The 25,264-nt window shown below is 45.7% G+C and overlaps 2 protein-coding genes and 1 pseudogene across 12 annotated transcripts in view; 2 read left to right on the top strand and 1 right to left on the bottom strand.

The window, feature by feature from the left end:
• The first annotated feature begins 3,333 nt into the window (after positions 1-3,333).
• slc2a10 (solute carrier family 2 member 10) lies at positions 3,334-25,236 on the top strand. Of its 4 annotated transcripts, XM_061689153.1 has the most exons (6): positions 3,334-3,652; positions 6,790-6,862; positions 12,385-13,641; positions 21,348-21,470; positions 24,500-24,635; positions 24,722-25,236. In XM_061689153.1, the coding sequence occupies exons 2-6, from the start codon at positions 6,859-6,861 to the stop codon at positions 24,801-24,803; spliced, it is 1,602 nt and encodes a 533-aa protein (XP_061545137.1). In that variant the 5' UTR covers positions 3,334-3,652; positions 6,790-6,858; the 3' UTR covers positions 24,804-25,236. The 4 variants fall into 4 exon arrangements, 2 of the variants coding, with proteins under 2 accessions (XP_061545137.1, XP_061545138.1); XR_009769386.1 differs by lacking the exons at positions 24,500-24,635; positions 24,722-25,236 and adding an exon at positions 15,767-16,816 and having other exon boundaries at positions 21,348-21,414; XR_009769385.1 differs by lacking the exons at positions 24,500-24,635; positions 24,722-25,236 and adding an exon at positions 15,767-20,064 and having other exon boundaries at positions 21,348-21,381.
• On the top strand, positions 8,998-10,977 carry LOC133409338 (solute carrier family 35 member D2-like protein; annotated as a pseudogene).
• csnk2a4 (casein kinase 2, alpha 4 polypeptide) overlaps positions 10,997-25,264 on the bottom strand; it is a 50,304-nt gene continuing 36,036 nt past the window's right edge. For 6 of the 8 annotated variants that reach the window (XM_061689158.1, XM_061689164.1, XM_061689163.1 and 3 more), the window contains 2 exons: positions 11,701-11,794; positions 10,997-11,507 (listed from right to left, as the gene is read on the bottom strand). In XM_061689158.1, coding sequence (XP_061545142.1) covers positions 11,444-11,507; positions 11,701-11,794 — 158 coding nt within the window. In that variant the 3' untranslated portion in view covers positions 10,997-11,443. Of the gene's footprint in view, positions 11,508-11,700; positions 11,795-16,036; positions 16,360-25,264 lie in introns of those variants that run through there. The other 2 variants (XM_061689160.1, XM_061689162.1) reach the window with 2 other exon arrangements.

The raw sequence follows: 25,264 nt of genomic DNA on the forward strand, positions 1-25,264 counted from the left end.
CTGGCGACCAGTTCAGGGTGTACCCCGCCTCTCGCCCGGAGTCAGCTTCGGAAAACCAGGTGCCGGGGGTTCGGCAGTGGGCCAAACACCTGCTACCGTAACCCAAAAACGTACACGTTACTGAAACCGCAATCGCGGCCCAATGCGCCTCATGGCATCGAGAGCTCCGACTAACTCGTTAACGCCGAGACCCTCTGCATCCGTTGCGTTTGTCTCGGATACTTCAATAATACCCTGTAAAGATTTCCCCTTGGAGCATATCGAGAGTGTTTAAAGGCGGATTTTCTCGCCCGAGTTCAGACGCTAACTGCCCCGACGACATGCTCGACCGTTTGCGCTCGTTCACAATAACCCCAGCTCCCACTTTCGCCCCGAGCCATTTTAAGTCACGTGTTGTTCCGCCAACAATAGCCGAATCTTAACCTTGCGATACGCTCGTTTTGTGACATCTTCGACTCGCACTAGCTTTCCTCATTCCTCCCGCTGTTTCGGATTCGATAATACGACCTCCAAGCCCTTTCCTCCTCCCATTGCTTTCGCCCACCTTTCTTTTAATCTCATTGTCACTCTCTGGGGAGAGATTAGGGGTGGGGAATTATTATTATTATGATTAGGTGCTATATATTGTAAATCAAATGTATTATTGGTATGAGGATTAGTGTTATTGTCGTTGTATACATTTGTATTATTATTAGGTGCTATATAAATCAAATGTATTATTGGTATTAGCAGTAGTGCTATTCTTGTTGTATAAATTATTTATTATTATTATTATATAGCGCCCAATGCAGCCCTACGGGGGGCACGAGCCAGTGCAAACCGTAGGCCGGTCCCAAGCCCGGATAAATGCAGAGGGTTGCGTCGGGAAGGGCGTCCGGCTTCAAAGCTCGCCAAACAAATAGGAGCGTTCATGCGAACAATTCCATACCGCATCGGTCGCGGCCCGGGTTAACGACGTCCGCCCCCGGCGCCGTCAACCTGCGGGGCGCCGTTGGAAATTCAGCTACTGTGGGTCGAAGTCGAAGAAGAGGAGGTGGAACGCGGGTTCTTCGGCAGAAAGAGAAGAGGAAAGCACAGAGCCTCGAACTGAATGTGGGGACTTTGAATGTTGGGACGGTGACAGGAAAATCTCGGGAGTTGGTCGACATGATGATGAGGAGAAAGGTTGATATATTGTGTGTCCAGGAGAACAGGTGGAAAGGCAGTAAGGCGAGACGTTTACGGGCACGGTTTAAATTATTTGACCATGGTGGAGATGGGAAGAGAAATGGAGTCGGGGTTATTTGAAAAGAAGAGTTGGCTTAGAATGTCTCGGAGGTGAAAAGAGTATCGGATCGAGCGATGAGGCTGAAACTGGAAATTGAGGCTGTCATGTGTAATGTGATTAGCGGCTATGCCCCACAGGTAGGATGGGACCTCGAGGTGAAAGAGACATTCTGGATGGAGCGAGACGAAGTAGTTCTGAGCATCCCAGACAAAGAGAGAGTCGTGATTGGTGCAGATTGTCATGGGCATGTTGGTGAAGGTAATAGGGGTGATGAAGAAATGATGCGTAAGTACGGCATCCAGGAAAGGAACTTGGTGGGAGACTTTGCAAAAAGGATGGAAATGGTTGAAGTCAACACTTTTTTCCAGAAGAGGCAGGAACATAGGGTGACCTACAAGAGCGCAGGTATATCTTGTGCAGACGATGTCATCTGAAGGAGGTTACCGACTGTAAGGTAGTGGTAGGGGAGAGTGTGGCTAGACAGCATAGGATGGTGGTGTGTAAGAGGACTCTGGTGGAGGGGAGGAAGATTAGGAAGACAGAGGCAGAGAAGAGAACCACGTGGTGGAAGCTGAGACAGGACGAGTGTTGTGCGGCTTTTCGGGAAGAGGTGAGACGGGCTCTCGGTGGACGGGAGGAGCTTCCAGAAGACTGGACCGCTGCGGCCAAGGTGATCAGAGAGGCAGGCAGGAGAGTACCTGGTGTATCTTCTGGCAGGAAAGGAGAGAAGGAGACTCGGTGGCGGAACCTCACAGTACAGGAAATCATACAAGGAAAGAGGTTAGCTCAGAAGAAGAAGGGGACACTGAGAAGACCGAGGAGAGGCCAAAGGAATACATTGCGATGTGACACAGGGCAAAGGTAGAGGTGGCAAAGGCCAGACGAGGCATAGGATGACATCTAGGGCAGGTTGGGCACTAAAAAGGAGAAAAAGGATCTATACAGGCTGGCCAGACAGAGGGACAGAGATGGGAAGGATGTGCAGCAGGTCAGGGTGATTAAGGATGGAGATGGAAATGTGCTGACTGGTGCCAGCGGTGTGCTGGACAGATGGAAAGAATACTTCGAGGAGTTGATGAATGAGGAAAATGAGAGGGGAAGGGAGAGTAGAAGAGGCAAGTGTGGTGGACCAGGAAGTGGCAATGATGAGTCAGGGGGAAGTTAGAAAGGCATTAAAGAGGATGAAAAATGGAAAGGCAGTTTGTCCTGATGACATACCTGTGGCGGTATGGAAGCATCTAGGAGAGGTGGCTGTGGAGTTTTTGACCAGCTTCCATCCTTCCATCCATCCCTTTTCTGAGCCGCTTCCCCTCACTCGGGTCGCGGGGGTGCCGGAGCCTATCCCAGCTATCATCGGGCAGGAGACGGGGTACACCCTGAACGGGTTGCCAGACAATCGCAGGGCACATACAAACAAACAAACATACACGCCTATGGGCAATTTAGAGTCCAATTAATGCATGTTTTTTTGGGATGTGGGAGGAAACCGGAGTGCCCGGAGAAAAGCCACGCAGGCACGGGGAGAACATGCAAAAAGTTTAGAAGACAGCGGTGTGGCCAGACATGATGTACGGATTAGAGACGGTGGCACTGAAGAGACGACAGGAAGCAGGTTAAATGAAGATGAAGCAAGTTGGATAGGATTCGAAATGAGCTCATCAGAGGGACGGCCGAGGTTCGATGTTTCGGAGACAAAGTTAGAGAGAGCAGACTCGGATGGTTCGGACACGTCCGGAGGAGAAATAGTGAGTATATTGGGAGAAGGATGAGGAGGATGGAGCTGCCAGGCAAGAGAGCTAGAGGAAGACCAAAGAGAAGGTCGATGGATGTCGTGAGGGAAGACATGAGGGCAGTTGGTGTTCGAGAGGAGGATGCAGGAGATGGAGGCTTTCATGGAAAAGGATGACGCGCTGTGGCGACCCCTCACGGGACAAGCCCAAAGGAAAAGAAGAAGAAGATTATATAGCGCCCCCCTGGAGAAAACTCCAGCAGCCGCCACTGGGTGGTGCTATTTTAAACAAACTTCCAAAAAATGTTTTTGCCCCCCCCCCCTCTTCAGTGTGAAATGGGTCTGGTTTCTTCACGATATGGCAAAGGAGACCCTATTCGGGATGATGAAACATCCAAGCGAGAAGCGAGCATTTGAAATGAAGGCGCGGAGTGTGTCCGGCAAGGCACCGTGAGGAGGACAAAGCACGTCCGCGTTCGCCGCATTGTGAGGGGAGACAAGACCGACGAGTACCTCAACCCGAGACTTTTGGAGCACAGACCACGTGTTGTGACGGGGTGACGTCACGGACCCCGGGTTTTCCCGAACGGCTTTTTCGTGCAACTTGACTGCCACGTCGCGTCAACTTCCCGGAGCACCGGGAGGAATGTCTTACGGTACGTCACGAGCACATATTGCTGCAATGTGCGTGCATATATTTCTGTATATATATATATATATACACATATACATACATATATGTGTGTGTGTGTGTGCGCGCGCGGTGGCGGTTTATGTGTTGAAATGTTGATGAGATTGTTTGCGTTAGGTTTCCATTTACAGCGAGGAGATGAACCAGTCGCTGAAGTTCGTTTGTATCTTCAGATGTTAGACATAAAAAAACAACAACATTTTTGTTCATAAAAGCAGACTAAACCTTTGACTGTTTTAGGTCCACTAGGATTACCAACATTATTTCTTTCCGCTAAATGCCAGAATGATGACAGAAGGACTTTTCTTCGGCAACTGTGTACATATGCCGTCGTAGAGTCTACAAATATGATCTATCCGCTCCAGGGGCGCCGGTATTGTTTTTAGCCAGGACAGTATGTATTTATTTCCGTAAACACAATCTACACAGTCAATCAACATACTTCCAAAGGAGGTGAAGGGAAGCGGCAGCGGATATAAAAAGTCAACACACCCCTGATGATTCAAACGGCCAGCGGCTTGTGTGCAGTGTGGATCGGCGAGGGCTGCGATTCTCCTAAGAACTCAAATATATACCCATCTGATATGAAAATACTTTTGGGGGGAATAATAGACCTGTCACGATCATTTTTTTTTTTTTTTTTTTACGACATATTTTCCCCAAAACTATCACGATAAACGATAATATCGCTGTTTTTGTTATGCCGGTGAAATCATGAAAACTAAAGGCCAACTCGGAGAGAAGCGCTGACGTTTTAAACGACTTCGCCCGCAGCGGAGCTAGGCTGTCGAGCTCCTTAGCCCGTTAGCTGGCGGGCGAGCAAACATCATAAACGGTTAGCTTTCCCGTTTGTGTGTTGTTTGGGTAGCAACGCACACAACAACTCAGAGCGAAGCGCTGACATTTTAAACGACGTCGCCGCAGCGGAGCTAGCTGTCGAGCTCCTTAGCCCGTTAGCTGGCGGGCGAGCAAACATCATAAACGGTTAGCTTTCCCGTTTGTGTGTTGTTTGGGTAGCAACGCACACAACAACTCAGAGCGAAGCGCTGACATTTTAAACGACGTCGCCGCAGCGGAGCTAGCTGTCGAGCTCCTTAGCCCGTTAGCTGGCGGGCGAGCAAACATCATAAACGGTTAGCTTTCCCGTTTGTGTGTTGTTTGGGTAGCAACGCACACAACAACTCAGAGCGAAGCGCTGACATTTTAAACGACGTCGCCGCAGCGGAGCTAGCTGTCGAGCTCCTTAGCCCGTTAGCTGGCGGGCGAGCAAACATCATAAACGGTTAGCTTTCCCGTTTGTGTGTTGTTTGGGTAGCAACGCACACAACAACTCAGAGCGAAGCGCTGACATTTTAAACGACGTCGCCGCAGCGGAGCTAGCTGTCGAGCTCCTTAGCCCGTTAGCTGGCGGGCGAGCAAACATCATAAACGGTTAGCTTTCCCGTTTGTGTGTTGTTTGGGTAGCAACGCACACAACAACTCAGAGCGAAGCGCTGACATTTTAAACGACGTCGCCGCAGCGGAGCTAGCTGTCGAGCTCCTTAGCCCGTTAGCTGGCGGGCGAGCAAACATCATAAACGGTTAGCTTTCCCGTTTGTGTGTTGTTTGGGTAGCAACGCACACAACAACTCAGAGCGAAGCGCTGACATTTTAAACGACGTCGCCGCAGCGGAGCTAGCTGTCGAGCTCCTTAGCCCGTTAGCTGGCGGGCGAGCAAACATCATAAACGGTTAGCTTTCCCGTTTGTGTGTTGTTTGGGTAGCAACGCACACAACAACTCAGAGCGAAGCGCTGACATTTTAAACGTCGCCGCCGCAGCGGAGCTAGCTGTCGAGCTCCTTAGCCCGTTAGCTGGCGGGCGAGCAAACATCATAAACGGTTAGCTTTCCCGTTTGTGTGTTGTTTGGGTAGCAACGCACACAACAACTCAGAGCGAAGCGCTGACATTTTAAACGACGTCGCCGCAGCGGAGCTAGCTGTCGAGCTCCTTAGCCCGTTAGCTGGCGGGCGAGCAAACATCATAAACGGTTAGCTTTCCCGTTTGTGTGTTGTTTGGGTAGCAACGCACACAACAACTCAGAGCGAAGCGCTGACATTTTATACGACGTCGCCGCAGCGGAGCTAGCTGTCGAGCTCCTTAGCTCGCTAGCTCGTGGGATAGCAAACATCATAAACACGAATTGGACGGAGGCAACACCGACATCCGCTGGTGTTTCATGAGCCCACTAGCGGCTAATGACACCGCCGTCCGACTCTGTCGGCTCGCTGTGTGACCCGCGTGTCGGCTCACCGCAGCAACGAACATTTATTGAGTCCGGAAAAACTACCGAACGATAAGTCGATATAGTAATTGTCGACATCCATTTTTTTTCTTTTTTTTTTTTTAGTATTGATGAATGAAGAAAAAAAGGCAAACGGTACTTTTCTCACGCAGTGCAAAAGTGCTCGAACACCACAAGGGCCTTATCTGTGCACATGCCTGACTGTTAAACAAAAGTGACCCGAGATTGCGTAGCGGCCCATTGATGAACTTTTAGTCGTCCATGCGTTTGTTATTTAGCAGACTGCTCCTTTGTTCGTGGAGGATGATGAACCGGCAGGAATGCCATTGAAATTCTGCGGGGGTGGGCAGTTCCGCCGAGCGCAAAAGACATTTTGAATTCTGTTTTTCAGTTGTATCAATGGGTTTTTGCTAATGTGAGGCCTCTCTCAGCACATTACATAACACAAAGAGTACAGTTCAGTAAAGTGTGTCCAGTTGTGAATAAGTTCCTTCAAATGCTTGTCTTTCCTTTCTATATACGCACGCCAGCCTGATCCACTGACACGATCAGGTCATGTCTATTGCAAGCAAGCTAAGCAAATGCAGAGCTGCCTTGGATTTTGTTGTGCTTATCTCAAGTGGGCCCAGTAATGAAATCACGGCAATCGACAAGGGATCGTCATGGCGACAGGGCTGCCCCACTCTCTTGTACGCGCTTGCCGTCTCGTGTTCAGCGGGATTCTGTCTGGCTGTGGCTACCGGTCCAGGAGAACAAACACTGGAGATTTTTGTTTTTTGTAGAGTGGAACTTATATTGGTGCATTGCATTTGTTTCGCAGAGAATGTCGTCTTGGACCTGAACAGGACCTTAACGAACATGGCTGAGCGGCTCTTATAAAGGGATAGTCATGGGTAAGCAATGAAAGTTCATATTTGAATGATGATTCTATATGTATTTCCAGTACCATTAAATCAACGCAAAACTACGATATTTCGTAATAACTGGATGCATTAAGCCAGCGGTTCTTAACTCATTCACTGCCGGCCGTTTCCTGAGCAGGGAACCCCAGACTGAAAGGCGTTTTGGAGCAAGTTCGCTTGTTTTTCAAGCCCCACACAATGTTGCGTACTACGACTATGTAAACACCAAAAGAAAGATCAGACTCTCGTCTTTCGTCAGAAAAAAAGTTCGTCTCTAGCTTATGCCGTTCTTTAGTAACCGGCAGTCGAATATAGGCTCGTTTGAGCCAAACCTCCAAACAAGCAAAACTGACTTTGACACCGATATTTTTTTTCTGGACTGAAAATCTCAATCATCTGAACATAAAACAACACAGAGAGAAAGTGCTTTTGACAGAAAAATAATTGATGTACAAGTATATCTCTGTACAGAATTTGCAATAGTCCAGGTTTTTATTAACTTGTGCAAAAAATCTAGCAAGGTGTTACCCACATCAGGATCTTATTCTTTGGTGGCGGTGAACTGGCATCTTGTGTGGTTGCCATTGTCCAGGAAACCAGCACAACCTGTGCAGTTTAGAAATATAAAAATACATTGAAAAAAAAAATTGCTGTGGTGGGATGTGGAGGAAAAAAAAGCTTTCAATTACCTTTTTTTTTTGCTTGCGCCGTGTGCTGGAATGGGAGTCGAACATATGCCGGCGATCCAGAGGGAGTTCCCTCATCTGATGATTGCGGATCACATTGACTCAAATCCCGGTCGGCAGACGATCAGCCGGCAAGGGTCCGAGAGCATCTCGCCATATGGCCCGGCATTTTCGGCGATAGCTTTGCTAAAAAAGGGATTGGCTCGGAGCGTCATTCTTTATTCCCACACATGATCGAAGGCCGATGATTCCTGTCGGTTGCAGGAATATTTGTCTTGCCTTGGCGCAATACATTTCGAGGACCGAAAGCTTTTTGGATTTTTTTCATTTTGTCTTCTCTCTTTTCCACCATTATGCTTGGCTCTTCCCCATGTCTCTTCCACCCCGCCTCCTTCTTTACCTTCCTCAATCTGAGGGAGGGACGTTCACCTCAAGGCATTGTTGCCCTCTACAGGGTGCCATTCCTTATTGCAGTTATCCAGAGGCTTTACGATCACGCATCCCCTCTCTCGCTCCCGACTCCCACTCATCCCCGATAAAAAAACGCCATTGACGTCTTTAGACGGCATTGGCAGGGAATGGCTCGATTCTGAATGACGTCTTTGAACGGCATTGGCAGGGAATGAGTTAACCTGGATTTGATCAAACCCCAGGGGTTCAACGCAGGTCAAGACACACACACCTCTTATTGCTAAGACAGCCCTTTTTACTCATGCTGTTTGTTATATACAGCGGCTGAAATAAGTATTTAACACGTAACCATTTTTCTCACGAAATATACTTTCAAAGGTGCTATTTACCTGAACATTTCACCAGCTGTTGGGAACAACCCAAGTAATACCTAGAAAGGAAGTCGAACAAATAAGCTCAGAAGTTAAGTCGCGTGGAAAAATGTGAAATGACGCAGGGAAAAAGTATTGAACACATGAAGAAATGGAGGGGCAAAAAGGCATGGAAAGCCAAGACAACACCTAAAATCTATCAATAATCTAACAGCGATACAGCCCCTTGTCAGTGCAAATGAATATCAGCTGGTTCAGTCCTAATTGATGGACTAAAAAGGTCTCATTGTCTCATTAAGTCAAGACACATCTCATGATGAGTAAGAGTAGAGAGCGGTCTCAAGACCATCGCAAACTAATTGTTGCAAAACATAACCATGGCATTGGTTCCGGGCGCACATCTAAGCTTCAGAATGTTCCAGTGAGCACGGTTGGGGCCATAATACATAACTGGAAAGCCAATCATACCACCATAAATTTGCTCCTCGCAAGATTTCTGACAGAGGAGTGCAAAGAATAATCAGAAGAGTCCACCGTCGAACTCTGCGGAGAGCTTCAAATTGACCTGGAATTAGCAGGTACTGTTGCCACAAGGAAAACATATATATATATATATATATATATATATATATATATATATATATATATATATATATATATGGTGACATTTCAGGTAAATAGCACCTTTGGAAGTATATTAAGTGACTACAAGACCATGTTCACCAATCACAGGTTCCTTTTGTCTATATGCGTCGGGATTGGGAACATTTTTGCCACGGTGGTTGTCCTGTGGGTGGGCAAGGATGCGAGGCTGATCACTTTTTCAGACTTGGACCAGAAATAAGTTCGCAAGACATTTCCTCGACCCATCCTGTATGTTCAAATAACTGGTCTGTACGGAGTCAAAAGGCTCAATTTGCCGAATATTTTACGGCGCTCAGCACAGTCTCCATCTTGTTCCGAATGTTGGCCGAGGGATTCGTGCCAAAGAAGAAATTCTTCTAGGTCAGACCAGCTGACTGTATTTACAATGATACAATGACAGCATTCATTGCTGTGAGCGCAGACACGGCAAGGCTACGTCTTCATCCTCCTCAACGACAAGCAGAATCCTGGACGCCAGGGAGCTTGGCAAATATGGGTGACTGTTTTATAATGTATTCTTTATGATTCTACCCACTCTGCTGCTGGCTCACGCGACCGGAGACATGCAGAGGGCCAGGGACTACAACGGCTGGTCAGATGTGTTCTTCCTCATATAGTTCTTCACGTCCCGCATTATGTTGTTTGTCCTCACGTACTCCATGTAGTGACCACCACCATCGTGGGCTACATCAAGAATGTCCTGGTGACGTACATTGGAATGGTATTCGTTGTAGACTACATCTTCTCCTGGACCAACTTCATAGGTTTGAACATCAGCATTGCAGCCAGCCGAGTGTATTCCTAAACCACGCTGCGAGAACTGCAGCGTCGCAAGGCCAGCAAAAGCAACACAATGGACATCAATAGATACATAAATATATATTTCATTTTTCACCTTTTAGCAGTTCACAAGGAGTGTTACTACATGGGTGCCTTCAATGCTGTTACCCTTTTTACACATGCACTATTACACATTTGTGTTGTTTTGGTTTTACGCGACTGTCAGCATTGCAAATTAAACTCTGTACTAAATTGGTTTACCTGGACAAATAAAGGTTGAATGAATAAATACATAAATAAGACACGAGAGTGGCACTTGTCAAGGTGAAGCTGTGCATTTCTAAACTGGTCTCTTTAAGGCAACGTCCAGTCAAAAAATCATTGAGTAAAGATTGTGTTTTATATGCGAATTCATGTTTTGTTCTTTGAACACATTGATTTTGGTAAACAGGAGACAAAATATTCCCTGGCCACAATTCAGTAGACGTAAACTTAATTTTCCATTTCAGGACAATTTTTCAAGTTAAAGTGCCATTTTAGGACAGATTTTTCTGAACTGTATTTCCTTTAAGTGGTTTTAAAACAATTCAACAGAGGTGCACATCTTTCTTTTTCTGGTAAACAACAAGCAATTTCAATGGTCATTCAAAACACCTAAAACTCCAAGTACCCTTAGCAAACATTATTTTGTATATAAGGCCATTAAGGCCACCCCTGCCATATAAGGCAGGGGTGCGGACAGGTGGCTGACTTGGCGGCAGGAATGGCGCGGATCAGGAACACTGGGGGAACTAGGAACGAGGAGAGACACAGGAGTCAAAAAGGGACTCAAGGAACAGTGTGGCTTACGTGAGCTAAGTGGGTTGTGGTACCGCTGGAATAAGATGCAATACTTTGGCGAGGATTTCTGGGGACAGGCAGGCTTAAATGTAGGTGGTGACGAGGGTTGATTGGAGACAGGTGCGCGGCTTGAGGAAGGAACTGAAACAGAGAGAAGAGCGAGAGAGAGAGAGAGAGAGAGGGTGCAAAAGCGCCCTCCAGGCTCCAATACAGGTACTGCAGAGCAGTTCATGACAGCCATAACATTTTTGAACATTTTAGGAGAAGAAAAGTCTCACAATACCTCCATGCCTACTTCCTCTTTCATCCAGTTGCTAAGACAGTCTAGCTTGGTCACATTACCAGAGCTCAAGGCAGCTCTCTTTTTTTTTTTTTTTTTTTTTTTCCCTATGTGACCTGCAAGTGAGAACAGCCTCTCACATGGAACAGAAGTGGCAGGGCTAATCAGAGACATGCGGCCCAGGGCAGACAGATGGTGGATTCTGCTCTGTACAAATTCAGGACCCTGCTACACAGGCTTTTCTCACCTGAATCAGAGTCTGAAGAAACGGAATAAGAGAAAGCTCTTTTTTTTTTTCTTTGCTGGCTCCTTTGTGGTGGTATCCTTACACTGTTCCTGCAGTACGGCCTCAAGGCTGGTCCAACCCTCTGCTCGCTCTCCCCTTGCAAGACATTTTAAATCCTTAAAGTGCGGGTCAAGCACAGTGGCCATCTTGAGTCATTCGTGGTTGAGTGGAGCTACACGTTGGGATAAGTCTTTTGTGAAGGCAGTCTTGAATTTCACAGGGTAGGTTGAGTCATCATTGGAGACCTCCATAGTACAGGTGGCGGAAAGCAGGTTAAAACCACTGAACATGAGACGTACAGCGCGTCTCACCTCCAAGGAGTTCAGTCACAAATCTGCTGTTGACAAATCAGGAAAGAAATTATTCATCTCAATAATAAATCAGTCAAATATAGAGCTTTTTCAAGAAAGGATAAATGCCATTAAATATAGTTTGATTTACTTGCATGGCTCAAGGACAGTCACCAGCTTTTGGAGTTTTAGCAGCTCTGATGGAGTTAATATGACTACCTCGTGTTTCATGACACTCACCTGTTTCCAATGAGCCTGTTCACCTGTGGAATGTTCCAAACAGGTGTTTCGTCGCGTATTCCTCTACTTTCCCAGTCTTTTGCTGCCCCTGTCCCTGGTTTTTGGGGGAATGTGTTGCAGGCACCAAATTCAAAATGAGAGAATATTTGCAAAAAAAATAAAATAAATAAATTACATCCATCAGTTTGAACATTAAATATCTTATCTTTGCAGTTTATTCAATTGAACATAGGTTGAAAAGGATTTCATTGTATTCTGTTGTTATATACATTTTCCACAACGTCCCAACTTAATTGGAATTGGTGTTTGTAGTATTTCTTATTGTTGTGCAGTCCAAATAAATTACTGTATAGAGAGCCATTATCTTTCTGAAATGTTAATCAAAATCCTTAGAAAATAAGTAACTGACATTATATTTTAATGAAGAGGTGAAGTTTTCAGAATGCAGACTGTCTCATGGAGACTGCATCATTCGGTGGAACAACAGTATAAGTCTTTGGACCCTGTTCTAATCTCTGAGTGTATCACAGCCATTTTATCAATTCACACATCTCATAAAGGACTTTTTAAACATTCTCGAACTAACCATCTTAATTGCTAACTTTTATGTAAATGCATTTATTATTTTGAAAAAAGTGTCTTTGAAAATGTTGACCTTCTTTCTGAATCTCTCCATCACCTTAGGTTTCTCTACCCTCCTGCTGGCGAGTGCTGTGTCCTCACTGGGAGGTCTGGTTTTTGGTTACGAACTGGGCATCATCTCTGGTGGTCTGCTGCAGCTCAAGGTTGAGTTCGGACTCAGCTGCATCCAGCAGGAGGCGCTGGTCAGCTCCCTGTTGATCGGAGCCTTGCTAGCCTCTCTGGTGGGAGGAGCCCTGATCGACCGTTACGGCTGCAGAAAGTCCATCCTGCTCAGTAATGTCCTAATGACGACTGGAAGTCTCATCTTGCTTATCAGCTCCTACCCGACCCTATTGTTTGGCAGGTTCACAGTGGGCTTCGCCATGTGCCAATCCTCCATGTCCTGCTGCATCTTTGTGTCGGAGATGGTAACTCCTGAGCGTAGGGGCTTTTTGGTAACACTGTACGAAGCTGGGATCACTGTGGGCATCCTTGTAGCTTACACCATGAACTACATTTTGTTTGACTTACAAATGGGCTGGAAGTGGATGTTTGGCTTAGCTGTAGTACCAACCTTGATTCAACTTGTCTCTATATGGTTCCTCCCGTCGAACACTGAGGTGCAATGTACAGATATTCATCCTGAAACAGCTCTTATGACTGCCATTGAAACCCAAGACGAAGCGCGCTCTAACAGCAGCAATGAAGGCGAGGTGGTGCAGTATGATGTCATGTACCTTTTCCAGCGTAAAGACAACATGAGGACCCGCACCATCATCGGGCTAGGACTGGTGCTTTTCCAGCAGTTGACAGGCCAGCCAAATGTTCTCTTTTATGCCTCCACCATATTTCACAGCGCAGGGTTTCAGAGCGACAACTCTGCAGTGCTAGCATCGGTTGGTATTGGAACAGTCAAAGTGATTGCCACGCTCACCTCCATGGTGTATTCTGACAAAGTGGGAAGGAGGCCTTTGCTCATCAGTGGATGCTGTGTCATGGGTTTTTGTCTGATATGCATCGGACTTCTCAGTGGAAATTCACTAAAGGACTCGATGGGGCCTTGTAGCTCAGAGGACTCAATTGGCAACAAAACGAGTCAACTTCATTTAACAGTTGGAAATGACACACCTCTGAACACACCTTTTGATGAGGACCATAAACTTCAAGCTGCTGGTGCACTAGTTGTTCGAAACCAAACAGAAAAACCTCTGACACCTGCCATGGAATCTTCTCCCAGCATTCGTGACAAAGTTTTCAGCTGGATCATTCTCATGTGCATGATGGCAGTTGTCACTGCATACTCCATTGGATTTGGACCAAGTTTGTATATTCACCCTGAATATATTCACAATAGTGGAAACCTCCTCTCTGCCTTAAAATTTATATACCAGTGGTGCCTTGAGATACAAGTTTGTTTTTGTTCTTTGTATTTATTCTGTGACCAATGTGTAGTTCAAAACACTCATCTCAAACCATCTTTCCACATTGGAATTAATCTGTTTCAGCCTCCCCTCAAAGAAACAACAATATTTGTAATGTTTTGAATAAGGAAAATAACACTATAATATTGAAAAATGGTATTGTAATCTTCGTCTTCTTCTTTTCCTCTGGGCTTGTCCCGTGAGGGGTCGCCACAGCGCCTCATCTCCTGCATCCTCCTCTCGAACACCAATTGCCATCAAACTTCTCTTTGGTCTTCCTCTCGCTCTCTTGCCTGGCAGCTCCATCCTCCTCATCCTTCTACCAATATACTCACTATTTCTCCTCTGGATGTGCCCAAACCATCTTAGTCTGCTCTTTCTAACTTTGTCTCCAAAACATCGAACCTTGGCCGTCCCTCTGATGAGCTCATTTCTAATTTGATCCAACCTGGTCACTCCAAGAGTGAACCTCTCCATCTTCATTTTCGCCACCTCCAGCTCTGCTTCCTTTTGTCTCTTCAGTGCCACTGTCTCTAATCCATCCATCATGGCCGGCCTCACCACGGTTTTATAAACTTTGCCCTTCATCCGAGCAGAGAGTCTTCTGTCACATAACACACCTGACACCTTCCTCCACCCGTTCCAACCTGCTTGGACCCGTTTCTTCACTTCATGCCCACACTCACCATTGCTCTGGACGGTTGACACCAAGTATTTGAAGACCTCCACCCTTGCTATCTCTTCTCCCTGGAGCCTCACTCTTCCCTCACCATCCCTTTCATTCATGCGCATATGTTCTGTTTTACTTTGCCTAATCTTCTTTCCTCTGCTTTCCAGTGCATGCCTCCATCTTTCTAACTGTTCCTCCACCTGCTCCCTGCTTTCACTGCAGATCACAATGTCATCTGCAAACGCCGTGGTTCATGGGGATTCCAGTCTAACCTCATCTGTCAGCTTATCCATCACCACTCCAAACAAGAAGGGGCTCACGGTTGATCCCTGATGCAGTCACACCTACAGCACACCTCACCGCTGTTCTGCTGCCCTCGTACATGTCCTGTATTCTTCTAACATACTTCTCTGCCACTCCAGACTTCCGCATGCAGTACCACAGTTCCTCTCTGGATACTCTGTCATACGCTTTCTCGAGATCTACAAAGACACAACCTCCTTCTCCTTCTAACCTTCTCTGTACTTTTCCATCAACATCCTCAGGGCAAAGAATGCATCTGGGGTACTCTTTCTAGGCATGAAACCATATTGTTGCTCGCAAATACTCACTTCTCTCCTGAGTCTAGCCTCCACTACGCTTTCCCATAACTTCATTGTGTGGCTCATCCACTTTATTCCTCTATCGTTCCCACAGCTCTGCACATCACCCTCGTTCTTAAAAATGGGCACCAGCACACTTTTCCTCCATTCCTCAGGCATCTTCCCACGCGCTAGAATTCTGTTGAACAAGCTGGTCAAAAATTCAACAGCCACCACTCCTAGATGCTTCCATACCTCCACAGGAATGTCATCAGGACAAACTGCCTTTCCATTTTTCATCCTCTTTAATGCCTTTCAAACTTCCCCCTGACTAATCATTGCCACTTCCTGGTCCACCACACTTGCCTCTTCTACTCTCCCTTCTCTCTCATTTTCCTCATTCATAAACTCCTCGAAGTATAATTTCCATCTAGGTAGCACACTACTGGCACCAGTCAACATATTTCCATCTCTGTCCTTAATCACCCTAACCTGCTGCACATCCTTCCCATCTCTATCCCTCTGTCTGGCCAGCCTGTATAAATCCTTTTGTCCTTCTTTAGTGTCCAACCTGGCATACATGTCATCCTATGCCTCTTGTTTGGCCTTTGCCACCTCTACCTTTGCCCTGTGTCGCATCTCAATGTATTCCTTTCTCCTCTCCTCGGTCCTCTCAGTGTCCCACTTCTTCTTCTTAGTTAACCTTTTTCCTTGTATGATTTCCTGTACTGTGAGGTTCCGCCACCGAGTCTCCTTCTCTCCTTTCTTGCCAGAAGATACACCAGGTACTCTCCTGCCTGCCTCTCTGATCACCTTGGCCGCAGCGGTCCAGTCTTCTGGAAGCTCCTCCCGTCCACCGAGAGCCCGTCTCACCTCTTCCCGAAAAGCTGAACAACACTCGTCCTGTCTCAGCTTCCACCACATGGTTCTCTGCTCTGCCTTTGTCTACCTCATCTTCCTCCTCACCACCAGAGTCCTCTTACACACCACCATCCTATGCTGTCTAGCCACACTCTCCCCTACCACTACCTTACTGTCTGTAACCTTCATATTACATCGTCTGCACAAGATATAATCCACCTGCATGCTTCCACTTCCCCTCTTGTAGGTCACCCTATGTTCCTGCCTCTTCTGGAAGAAAGTGTTCACTACAGCCATTTGCATCCTTTTTGCAAAGTCTACCACCATCTGTCTCTCCAAGTTCCTTTCCGAGATGTCGTACTTACCCATCACTTCTTCATCACCATTACATCCATTGCCCATTACAATCTGCACCAATCACGACTCTCTCTTTGTCTGGGATGCTCAGAACTACTTCGTCTCGCTCCATCCAGAATGTCTCTTTCACCTCGAGGTCCCATCGTACCTGTGGGGCATAGCCGCTAATCACATTACACATGACAGCCTCAATTTCCAGTTTCAGCCTCATCGCTCGATCCGATACTCTTTTCACCTCCAAGACATTCTAAGCCAACTCTTCTTTTCAAATAACCCCGACTCCATTTCTCTTCCCATCTCCACCATGGTCAAATAATTTAAAGCCTCCACCTAAACTTTTACCCTTACTGCCTTTCCACCTGTTCTCCTGGACACACAATATATCAACCTTTCTCCTCATCATCATGTCGACCAACTCCCGAGATTTTCCTGTCACCGTCCCAACATTCAAAGTCCCCACATTCAGTTCGAGGCTCTGTGCTTTCCTCTTCTCTTTCCCGCTTTCCACTTCTCCTTTGCCTTCGACCCACAGTAGCTGAATTTCCACCGGCGCCCTGCAGGTAACAACGTGGCGGACGTTGTTAACCTGGACCAGGACCGATCCGGTATGGAATTCTTTGGATGAGAGCGCATATTTGTTTGGCAAAGTTTTAAGCCTGATGCAGCCCGATGGGGGGGCTGCATTAAGAACAATGGTATTGCAATAACTTAATTAAATAGATGTGCATTATGAATAAAGTGCCACAAAATAGGCCAAAAATTTGTAAATTCGACACACCGCAGAAAAGATGATAACAAGCCAGACAATGAATGAATGAATAAAAAAAAATTGCAAAGTATGTAAAATTTGGCTTCAAAATGGTCAAGACTTGAGACATTCGCTGAGCTTCAAGATGCTGTGGGGCAGGGGTCTCAAATTCAAATTCACGGTGGGCCAAAATAAAAAATTAAGGTCACGGACCAAACTCAATATTTAATGAAGAATCACTGTGATGTGCATGTTTCCCTTCTCTGCAGAAATATAGCGTTAAAGTTTATCATATCACAACAAACTTAAATTGTGCTTCAAAACTGAATCTGGAATAAGAAAACTTTAATATTATCAGAATCAGAATCATCTTTATTTGCCAAGTATGTCCAAAAAAAACACACAAGGAATTTGTCTCCGGTAGTTGGAGCCGCTCTTGTACGACAACAGACAGTCAATTGACAGAGAACACTTTGGAGACAGAAAGACAAACAATACTCTGAGCAATAAAGGGTTGCTAGTTATCTGGTAATGCCGGTACATTTTTTTTTTTTGACAATGGTGCAAAAGATGCAGAGTCCTCTAGCACTTAGAGCAGTTCGAATGACTAATATTGCAATAGTCCGGCGCAATGACCATTTGTGCAAAGGGCGCCGAGACTTCAAGGAGTGGATGCGGTTTCAAGTGACGAGTAGTGCGATCATCTGGGACAATGTCGATTGTGCAAATGTTGCAGATACTCCTCAATCAGTGAGCAGATGCTACTCTGGCATGAGTGGCCAGTATTGGTCAACAACAGATATGCAAATAGTGCAGCGTGGCGAGACAACTACGGTGAGTGTACGAGGAATGTATAATTGGCCCCACAGAAATGTGACAACGAACTCAAGTCAAAAAATTGCCAGCATGTTGCAATGGAATTGTAGGTTAGCTGTTTAAGAAGTTGATCGCAAGAGGGAAGAAGCTGTTGGAATGTCTGCTTGTTCTAGTTTGCATTGATCGGTAGCGGCTACCTTATGGAAAGAGCTGGTGACCGGGATGCGGAGGGTCCGAGAGGATTTTGCACGCTCTTGTCTTAGTTCTGGCAGCGTGCAAGTCCTCAAGGGTGGGTAAGGGGGTACCGACAATCCTTTCAGCAGTTTTGATTGTCCGTTGCAGTCGGAGTTTGTCCTTTTTTGTAGCAGCACCAAACCAGACTTTGAGGACGGAGTTGATGTTGGTCGCCCACTTCAGGTCCTGAGAGACTGTAATTCCCAGGAACTTGAAGGTCTCGACGGTTGACACGAGGCAGCTGGACAACGTGAGGGGCAGCTGTGGCGAAGGATGCCTCCTGAAGTCCTCGGTCATCTCTACAGTCTTGAGCGTGCCTGTCAGGAAGCTCTAAATCCACTGGCAGATGGCAGGTGAGACGCTGAGCTGGAGAAGCTCGGAAGAAAGGAGTTCAGGGATGATGGTGTTGAACGCTGAGCTGAAGTCCACGAACAGGATCCTCGCGTAGGTCCCTGCACTGTCGAGGTGTTCTATGATGAAGCGCAGTCCCATGTTGACTGCGTCATCCGCAGACCTGTTTGCACGGTAGGCAAACTGCAGGGGGTCCAGCAGGGGACCTGTGACGCTCTTGAGTTGGTCCAGCATGAGACGTTCAAAGGACTTCATGACCACAGATGTCAAGGCGACAGGCCTGTAGTCATTTAGACCCGAGATTGCAGGTTTCTTGGGGACTGGAATGAAACAGGATGGTACTTCGCACAGTTCCAGAGATCTATTGAAGGTCTGTGTGAAGACTGGAGCGAGCTGGTCCGCGCAGACTTTGAGGCAGGATGGGGACACAATGGTCCGGGCCTGCCGCTTTGTTAATCTTTTGTTGTTTGAAGATGCGTCTCACATCCTGTTCGTGGAGGATCAACGCAGAAGGCAGAGGTGTGATTGTGGTCGCGGGTGCGGCCGGCTGGGTGTGTGGTGTGAAAGTGTCCTTTTCAAATCGGCAGTAGAAGTTATTCAAGTCGTTGGCTAGTGTGCTATTGTTCCCAGCTTGGGGGGGATCGTCGCTTGTGATTGGTCAGCGAATGGAATGCATGCCAGACTGATTTAGAGTCGTGAGTTTTTGCTGCATAGTTCCTCTTTGCAATGTTAATTTCTTTAGTCAGCTGGTTTCTAGCTCGAAACATGAGAAATCAAATTTGCAATAAAAAACATCAGTGTTATTTGTTGGTTGTTCTGTATTTAAATGGATACAATAAATTGAAATCTTCTATTTATTTATCTCCAACTACCTTCCTTTGTGATGTAAATCTTTTTTCAAAGGCCAACAAGAAAAAACAACCCAAAATTGTCCTTCAATAAAAATCCAAACTTCAAACTGTTAACAGTCCCTACGTAGGAGTTGATAAAGGGCATTCAAAAGAATATTCATCCGATTATGTTATTTCCCTTGTTGTAGTGGCGTTGCCCCGCACACGACAAGCAGGTCTGTCTGTCTGTCCGTCCGTCTGTCTGTCTTTTACTTTAGCCAACAGACGATCTGCCTCCCACCTGTCTTGGAAGTGAACCGTTTTCCATCTTTCGTTTGGCCATTTTTGCGAAGGGGAAGTGTAAATTTGCTCGAGGAGACCGGTAGCATAGTTGGTAACGACTGCAACTCGCCGGTCTAGACTGATGGGCCGACACACTAGCAAAGCATTGTGGGATTTGTAATATTAGTGGCGCAGCTCTAATACACATTTGATCTGGGCTCGCGGGCCAAACATAATTACATCGTGGGCCAAATTTGACCCCTGGGCCAGAGTTTGACACATATGCTGTGGGTTGTCGCCGTGTACTCTGAAATCCCGCCTCCAGCTGTCAATCAAATACTTCCATCGAGACAAATTCCTCGTGTGTTTTTGACATATTAGGCAAAATAAAGATGATTCTGATTCTGATCTATGGCGGTTCCCATTATGTGTTGGCATTATGCTAGCTCACTTGGAGGCAAAGTTATGTGGTGGTTTTAAATACACAATGTGTCATATTTTTGCTTTGTTTCGTTTGACAGTCAACTTTGAGGCCCGCTACTTTTCAAAGATTTCTTCACGATGCCAAACTGCTACTTGTGAAGCGAGCCGAGTTGAGTTCAATTATCACCGTGCAACGCTCGTATCGCAAACCTTTGCTTGCAAATCAAAGCAGAAACAAACCCAACCATCCCAACGAGAGCTCCGTGTCTGCCAAAACTCGAACGTCAGGCCGTTCGTATCTCAAGGCACTACTACTGTGCATGCTTACTGTCAACCTGAATACGGCGGTATTTTCAGCCTGAAAATACTGCCGGTATAACAAGGGATAATGTAGCCTTCATTTGTTGTTTGCTATATAAGTATTTTTGCAGTGACTTGAGTTTTTAGGGTTTTGGTTTCATACTGCACCACATTGAATTTGAAAACAAAGACTGCAGACTTTCATCGGTTTCCCAAAATATGGCATTCATCATTTAGGAATTGCAGTGATTTTATGCACAGTCCATGGTTATTACAGTTGTTACTCGATTTTGATACTGTTATCCGTTGCTCTTGCTCTTGCTCTCTTTCGATGTGTTTGTATTGTTCCAAAAGTGTGTTTCAATACCTTAAAAAAGTCCAAGTGCCATAAATGGTATAAAATACGCATGCCTAGGGTGGAACCTAACCCCAGTGAGGGAGGGAGATGGCTGTATCTCCGCTTATGTTATCGGTTGAAATACTTCAATAATATTTTGCCGACCTTGATACAGTTACTAATATTCTTGCAAAAACACCTTACACAGCGGTTGTTCAAAGACTACTTCTCCTTTATACGTGTATAGGTCACACTGCATTATCTTCACTAAACATGGACTATGTTCGATTGTTTTCTCTTATCCTGTGATGATCTTGTCTGACGTCATCGTCCTCTGATTTAGTAAAAACAAAAATCACCCCCAACCGCAAACATAGTCAACGGTCTAATCAGTCATTAGTCAATATTAGCAAGTCACAGTGTTGCATGCACAGCCCTAAATGAAGACCGACGCAAAGGCAGCAGGACCCACCAACAAGCAGCAACTAAAGGGAGGTGCACTTTAGGTCTGGGAAAGCCAAAGAGGAAATTTAGAATTGAGTGTTTTTCGTGGGCTCCAGAATTCAGGCAATCATTGACTCAAAGTGCTTTCAAAAATAATTTGAATGATTGTCCAAATACTAAATCGAGGTATTCTGCTTAAAATGGCCCTATTTCCTAAATAGTAAATGCCATATTTTTATGAAACGTCTTAAACGTCTCCACCTTAAGGAACAAAATATCAACGTAATAACGCTCTTTTATTGTCGAAATATTTCTGGACCTAACTGTACCTCGTAAGCATAGAAACAGAAGCTCTTGTTTGTTTGCTGCAGTGACCTGGCTCCTCCTCACTGAAATATTTCCCGCTGCTGTGAGAGGAAGAGCCTTCGCATTCGCCAGCTGCTTCAACTGGAGTGCCCACCTCTTGGTTGCCTTCACTTTCCTGGATGTTTTCAGTGAGCTCTCATATTCATGATTGATTTACTACAAGTAACGTATCTTTATCTGCAACCCCGATTCTAATGAAGCTGGCACGTTGTGTTAAACATAAATCAAAACAAAAGACAATCATTTGCAAATCATGTTCGACCGATATTTAATCGAATACCCTAGCGACAAAGGCAAGATATTTCATGTTCAAACTGATCAACTTCATTGTTTTGAGCAAATAATCATTAACTAAGAATTTTATGGCTGCAACACTTTCCCAAAAAGTTGGGCCAGGTGGCAACAAAGACTGCGAAAGTTGAGCAATGCTCATCGAGCACCTGTTCGGAACATCCCGCAGGTGAACAGGCTAACTGGGAACAGGTGGCTGCCATGATTGCTTCCCTGAATTGCTCAGTCGTTCACAAGCAAAGATGGGGCGAGGTTCACCTCTTTGTGAACAAGTGCCGGAGAAAATAGTCCAACAGTTTAAGGACAATGTTCCTCGACGTACAATCGCAAGGAATTTAGGGATTTCATCATATCATCAAAAGGTTCAGAGAATCTGGAGAGAATCACTGCATGTCATCGGCAAGGCCGAAAACCAACATTGAATGCCCGTGACCTTCCGATTCCTCAGGCGGCGCTGCATCAAAAACCGACATCAATGTGTAAAGGATATCACCGCATGGGCTCAGGAACACTTCAGAAGACCAAGGTCAGTAAATACAGTTCGGCGCTACACTCCGTAAGTGCAACTTGAAACTCTACTATGCAAAGCAAAAGCCATCTTCAACAACACCCAGAAACGCCGCCGGCTTCTCTGGTCCCGAGCTCATCTAAGATGGACCGATGCAAAGTGGAAAAGTGTTCCGTGGTCCGACGAGTCCACATTTCAAATTGTTTTTGGAAATTGTGGCCGTCGTGTCCTCCGGGCCAAAGAGGAAAAGAACCATCCGGACTGTTATGGATGCAAAGTTGAAAAGCCAGGCATCTGTGATGGTATGGGGCTGTGTTAGTGCCAATGGCTATGGGTAACTTAGACATCTGTGAAGGCACCATTCATGCTGAAAGGTACTTACAGGTTTTGGAGAAACATGCTGCCATCCAAGCAACATCTTTTTCATGGACGCCCCTGCTTATTTCAGCAAGACAATGCCAAACCACATTCTGCACGTGTTACAACAGCGTGACTTCGTCGTAAAAGAGTGCGGGTACTAGACTGGCCTGCCTGCAGTCCAGACCCTGTCTCCCATTGAAAATGTGTGGCGCATTATGAAGCGTAAAATACGACAACGGAGACCCCGGACTGTTGAACGGCTGCAGCTGTACATCGAGCAAGAATGGGAAAGAATTCCACCTACAGAGCTTCAACAATGAGTGTCCTCAGTTCCCAAACGTTTATTGAATGTTGTTCAAAGAAAAGGTGATGTAACACAGTGGGAAACATGACCCTGTCCCAGCTTTTTTGGAATGCGTTGCAGCCATAAAATTCTAAGTTCATGATTATTTGCTAAAAACAATCAAGTTGATCAGTTTGAACATGAAATATCTTGTCTTTGTGGTGTATTCAATGAAATAGAGGTCGAACATGATTTGCAAATCATTGTATTCCGTTTTAATGTATGTTTAACACAAAGTCCCAACTTCATTGGAATTGGGGTTGAATATAGATGGAAAATGGACTGTAGTTTCCGGAACTACAAGAACTAAAAGTCTTTAATTGTATTGAAAGGGAGAACAATGAAATGCTTTTCCATTCAATGGCAGAAAATAGCAGAATAATGAACCTGTGTATCCACTTGTTGCCATTCAAACAGAACAAAAAGTCTGCTTAAAGCGGAAAGAAGGGAAATCGTTTTTTGGGCAAGAATATGTTGTATGTACCCCCACTAGGCTAAACGTTCAGATTAATATTGCATTTGTGTAATAAAAATTAAACCGATAAATGAATCCATTTTCACATGTTCCAGGAGGTGGCCATTTTGGCCAATAGCGCCCTCTGCTGTCGTTTAAACTGAATGAGCCGGTGACAACTGCCGACGACTTAAATATCCCCGCCCCCGATTATTCGTGTGCGCCCCCGTAGCTTTGTAATAATAATGTGCTCAATGAATTGATTTCGACCATGATTCAGTGTTTGATGCCCACTGTTCACGTTATTTATGACTACAATATAACTGACATCCACCACACGTCTGCAGAGCTCAAATTCACCACAATCGTGTTGGACCAGCAGCGCCTAAAGTTAGATGTGGTATCAGCAGGTGTAAGTTTAGACCAAGTTTTTGCCACCAAATTGTCATATTCACTGGGCACGTGTCAAAGGACACACCCCCTTTACGCTGGCACAAAAAATGAAGATACGCCAGCTTTTGTGGTCCTCCGCAGGCAGAGCTGCCGTCTCCAAAAATAGAACCCGATACGTTACGTTCATCAGCCCGCAAAACGGTTCTCCAGTTCTCCATAGGCTAGTCGATGTGTACTACGGCAAATCGGAACCGCTTTGATTTTGAAACTTTATGGGGGCTTCTTGCCGATAGAATAGCTTCACACAGGTGTCTTCCGATGGTCACGGGTAACGTCAGAATGTCTACGATCACGAGCCGAGGCTTTGCCATTCTGGCTATTCTGCGATCCATTCTCGTGGGAGTTTACCACGTCTCTGGTTTTGCGTTCATTTAAAGCATTGGAAATGATTTGATCTATAATTTTCTGCACTTCTTTGCACGATTTCCTTCCACTCTTCAACGTTCCATTCAAAGTACACCGTTCTCGTGAACAATAACGACACGTCTCATTCTTTCGAGAGGGAAACGCATTCATAACGTGCTGGATTCGTCCGGCCTAAATAACGACCACCTGGTTGACACCTGTTTTGTTTTTTTTTTTTTCACAAAATGAATGACATCACTAACCCGAACGCCGCACGGCTATTGTTTGGAACATGGACCTTTCAATGAATAATTCAATGACGCATGCTCCTCCGTCTGTGTATCGCAAACGTTCAATCGGTTGGTTTTCTTTGACTGGCAAGCTTGTTTGTCTGCATCGCCAGATGCTGTCGGTCTGTCTGGGACTTTTCTGATGTATGGGATCACCTCAATGGCGGCTGCAGTTTTCTTCTACTTCATGCTACCAGAGACCAAAGGCAAGACACTGGAGGAGATCGACAAGGAGCTGCGGTTAAACAGGTGCTTTCTTCAATGTCATACACATTGTCCCATCAGACGCCATACTGAAGACACTGACTGGTGTGTTGCCACGTGCTTTGTTCTAGGTTTCACCACCGTGTGGAGTGCTGCGACTTCATCCGAGGCCGGAATTTCTCTTCAGAATACCAAAGAGTTGTCAGTCAATGAAGCAATTGAACGTTTGGACGAACATCACCGATCAACACGTGTGCATTTTATTCTGCTATGGTTGCATTATTTCTCCCGTCTCCGTATTTATAAGGCATGTTTTTCTTTCTTTCATTTTATACACACGTCTTCCTAAGTATTTTGCCATGTTGCAAATGTAGCAAGAAACCAGTTGCGTCAGGTGTTCGTGGATTAGCGAGCTGCGATGTCTTTTGGATCCCACTCGCATGCTCTCAGTGTGCCATCTACAAACAATATTTTATACACCCTCACGTGATTGATAAATGATATCTGTCTGCAGATGACCTTTTCAAAGACAATTCACAATTAGGTCATTTTATGTGAAAACTTCCGAAGCAAACCGGTGAACAAAATCCACCAAATGTTGAGATGTGCAATGTATTGTTTTCATTATAAAGAGATTCCACCTGGATTTGTCTTTGTCTTTTTCGCAAAAGGGT

The sequence above is a fragment of the Phycodurus eques genome, chromosome 10 (assembly GCF_024500275.1).
Source record: "Phycodurus eques isolate BA_2022a chromosome 10, UOR_Pequ_1.1, whole genome shotgun sequence".
Lineage (NCBI taxonomy): Eukaryota > Metazoa > Chordata > Actinopteri > Syngnathiformes > Syngnathidae > Phycodurus > Phycodurus eques.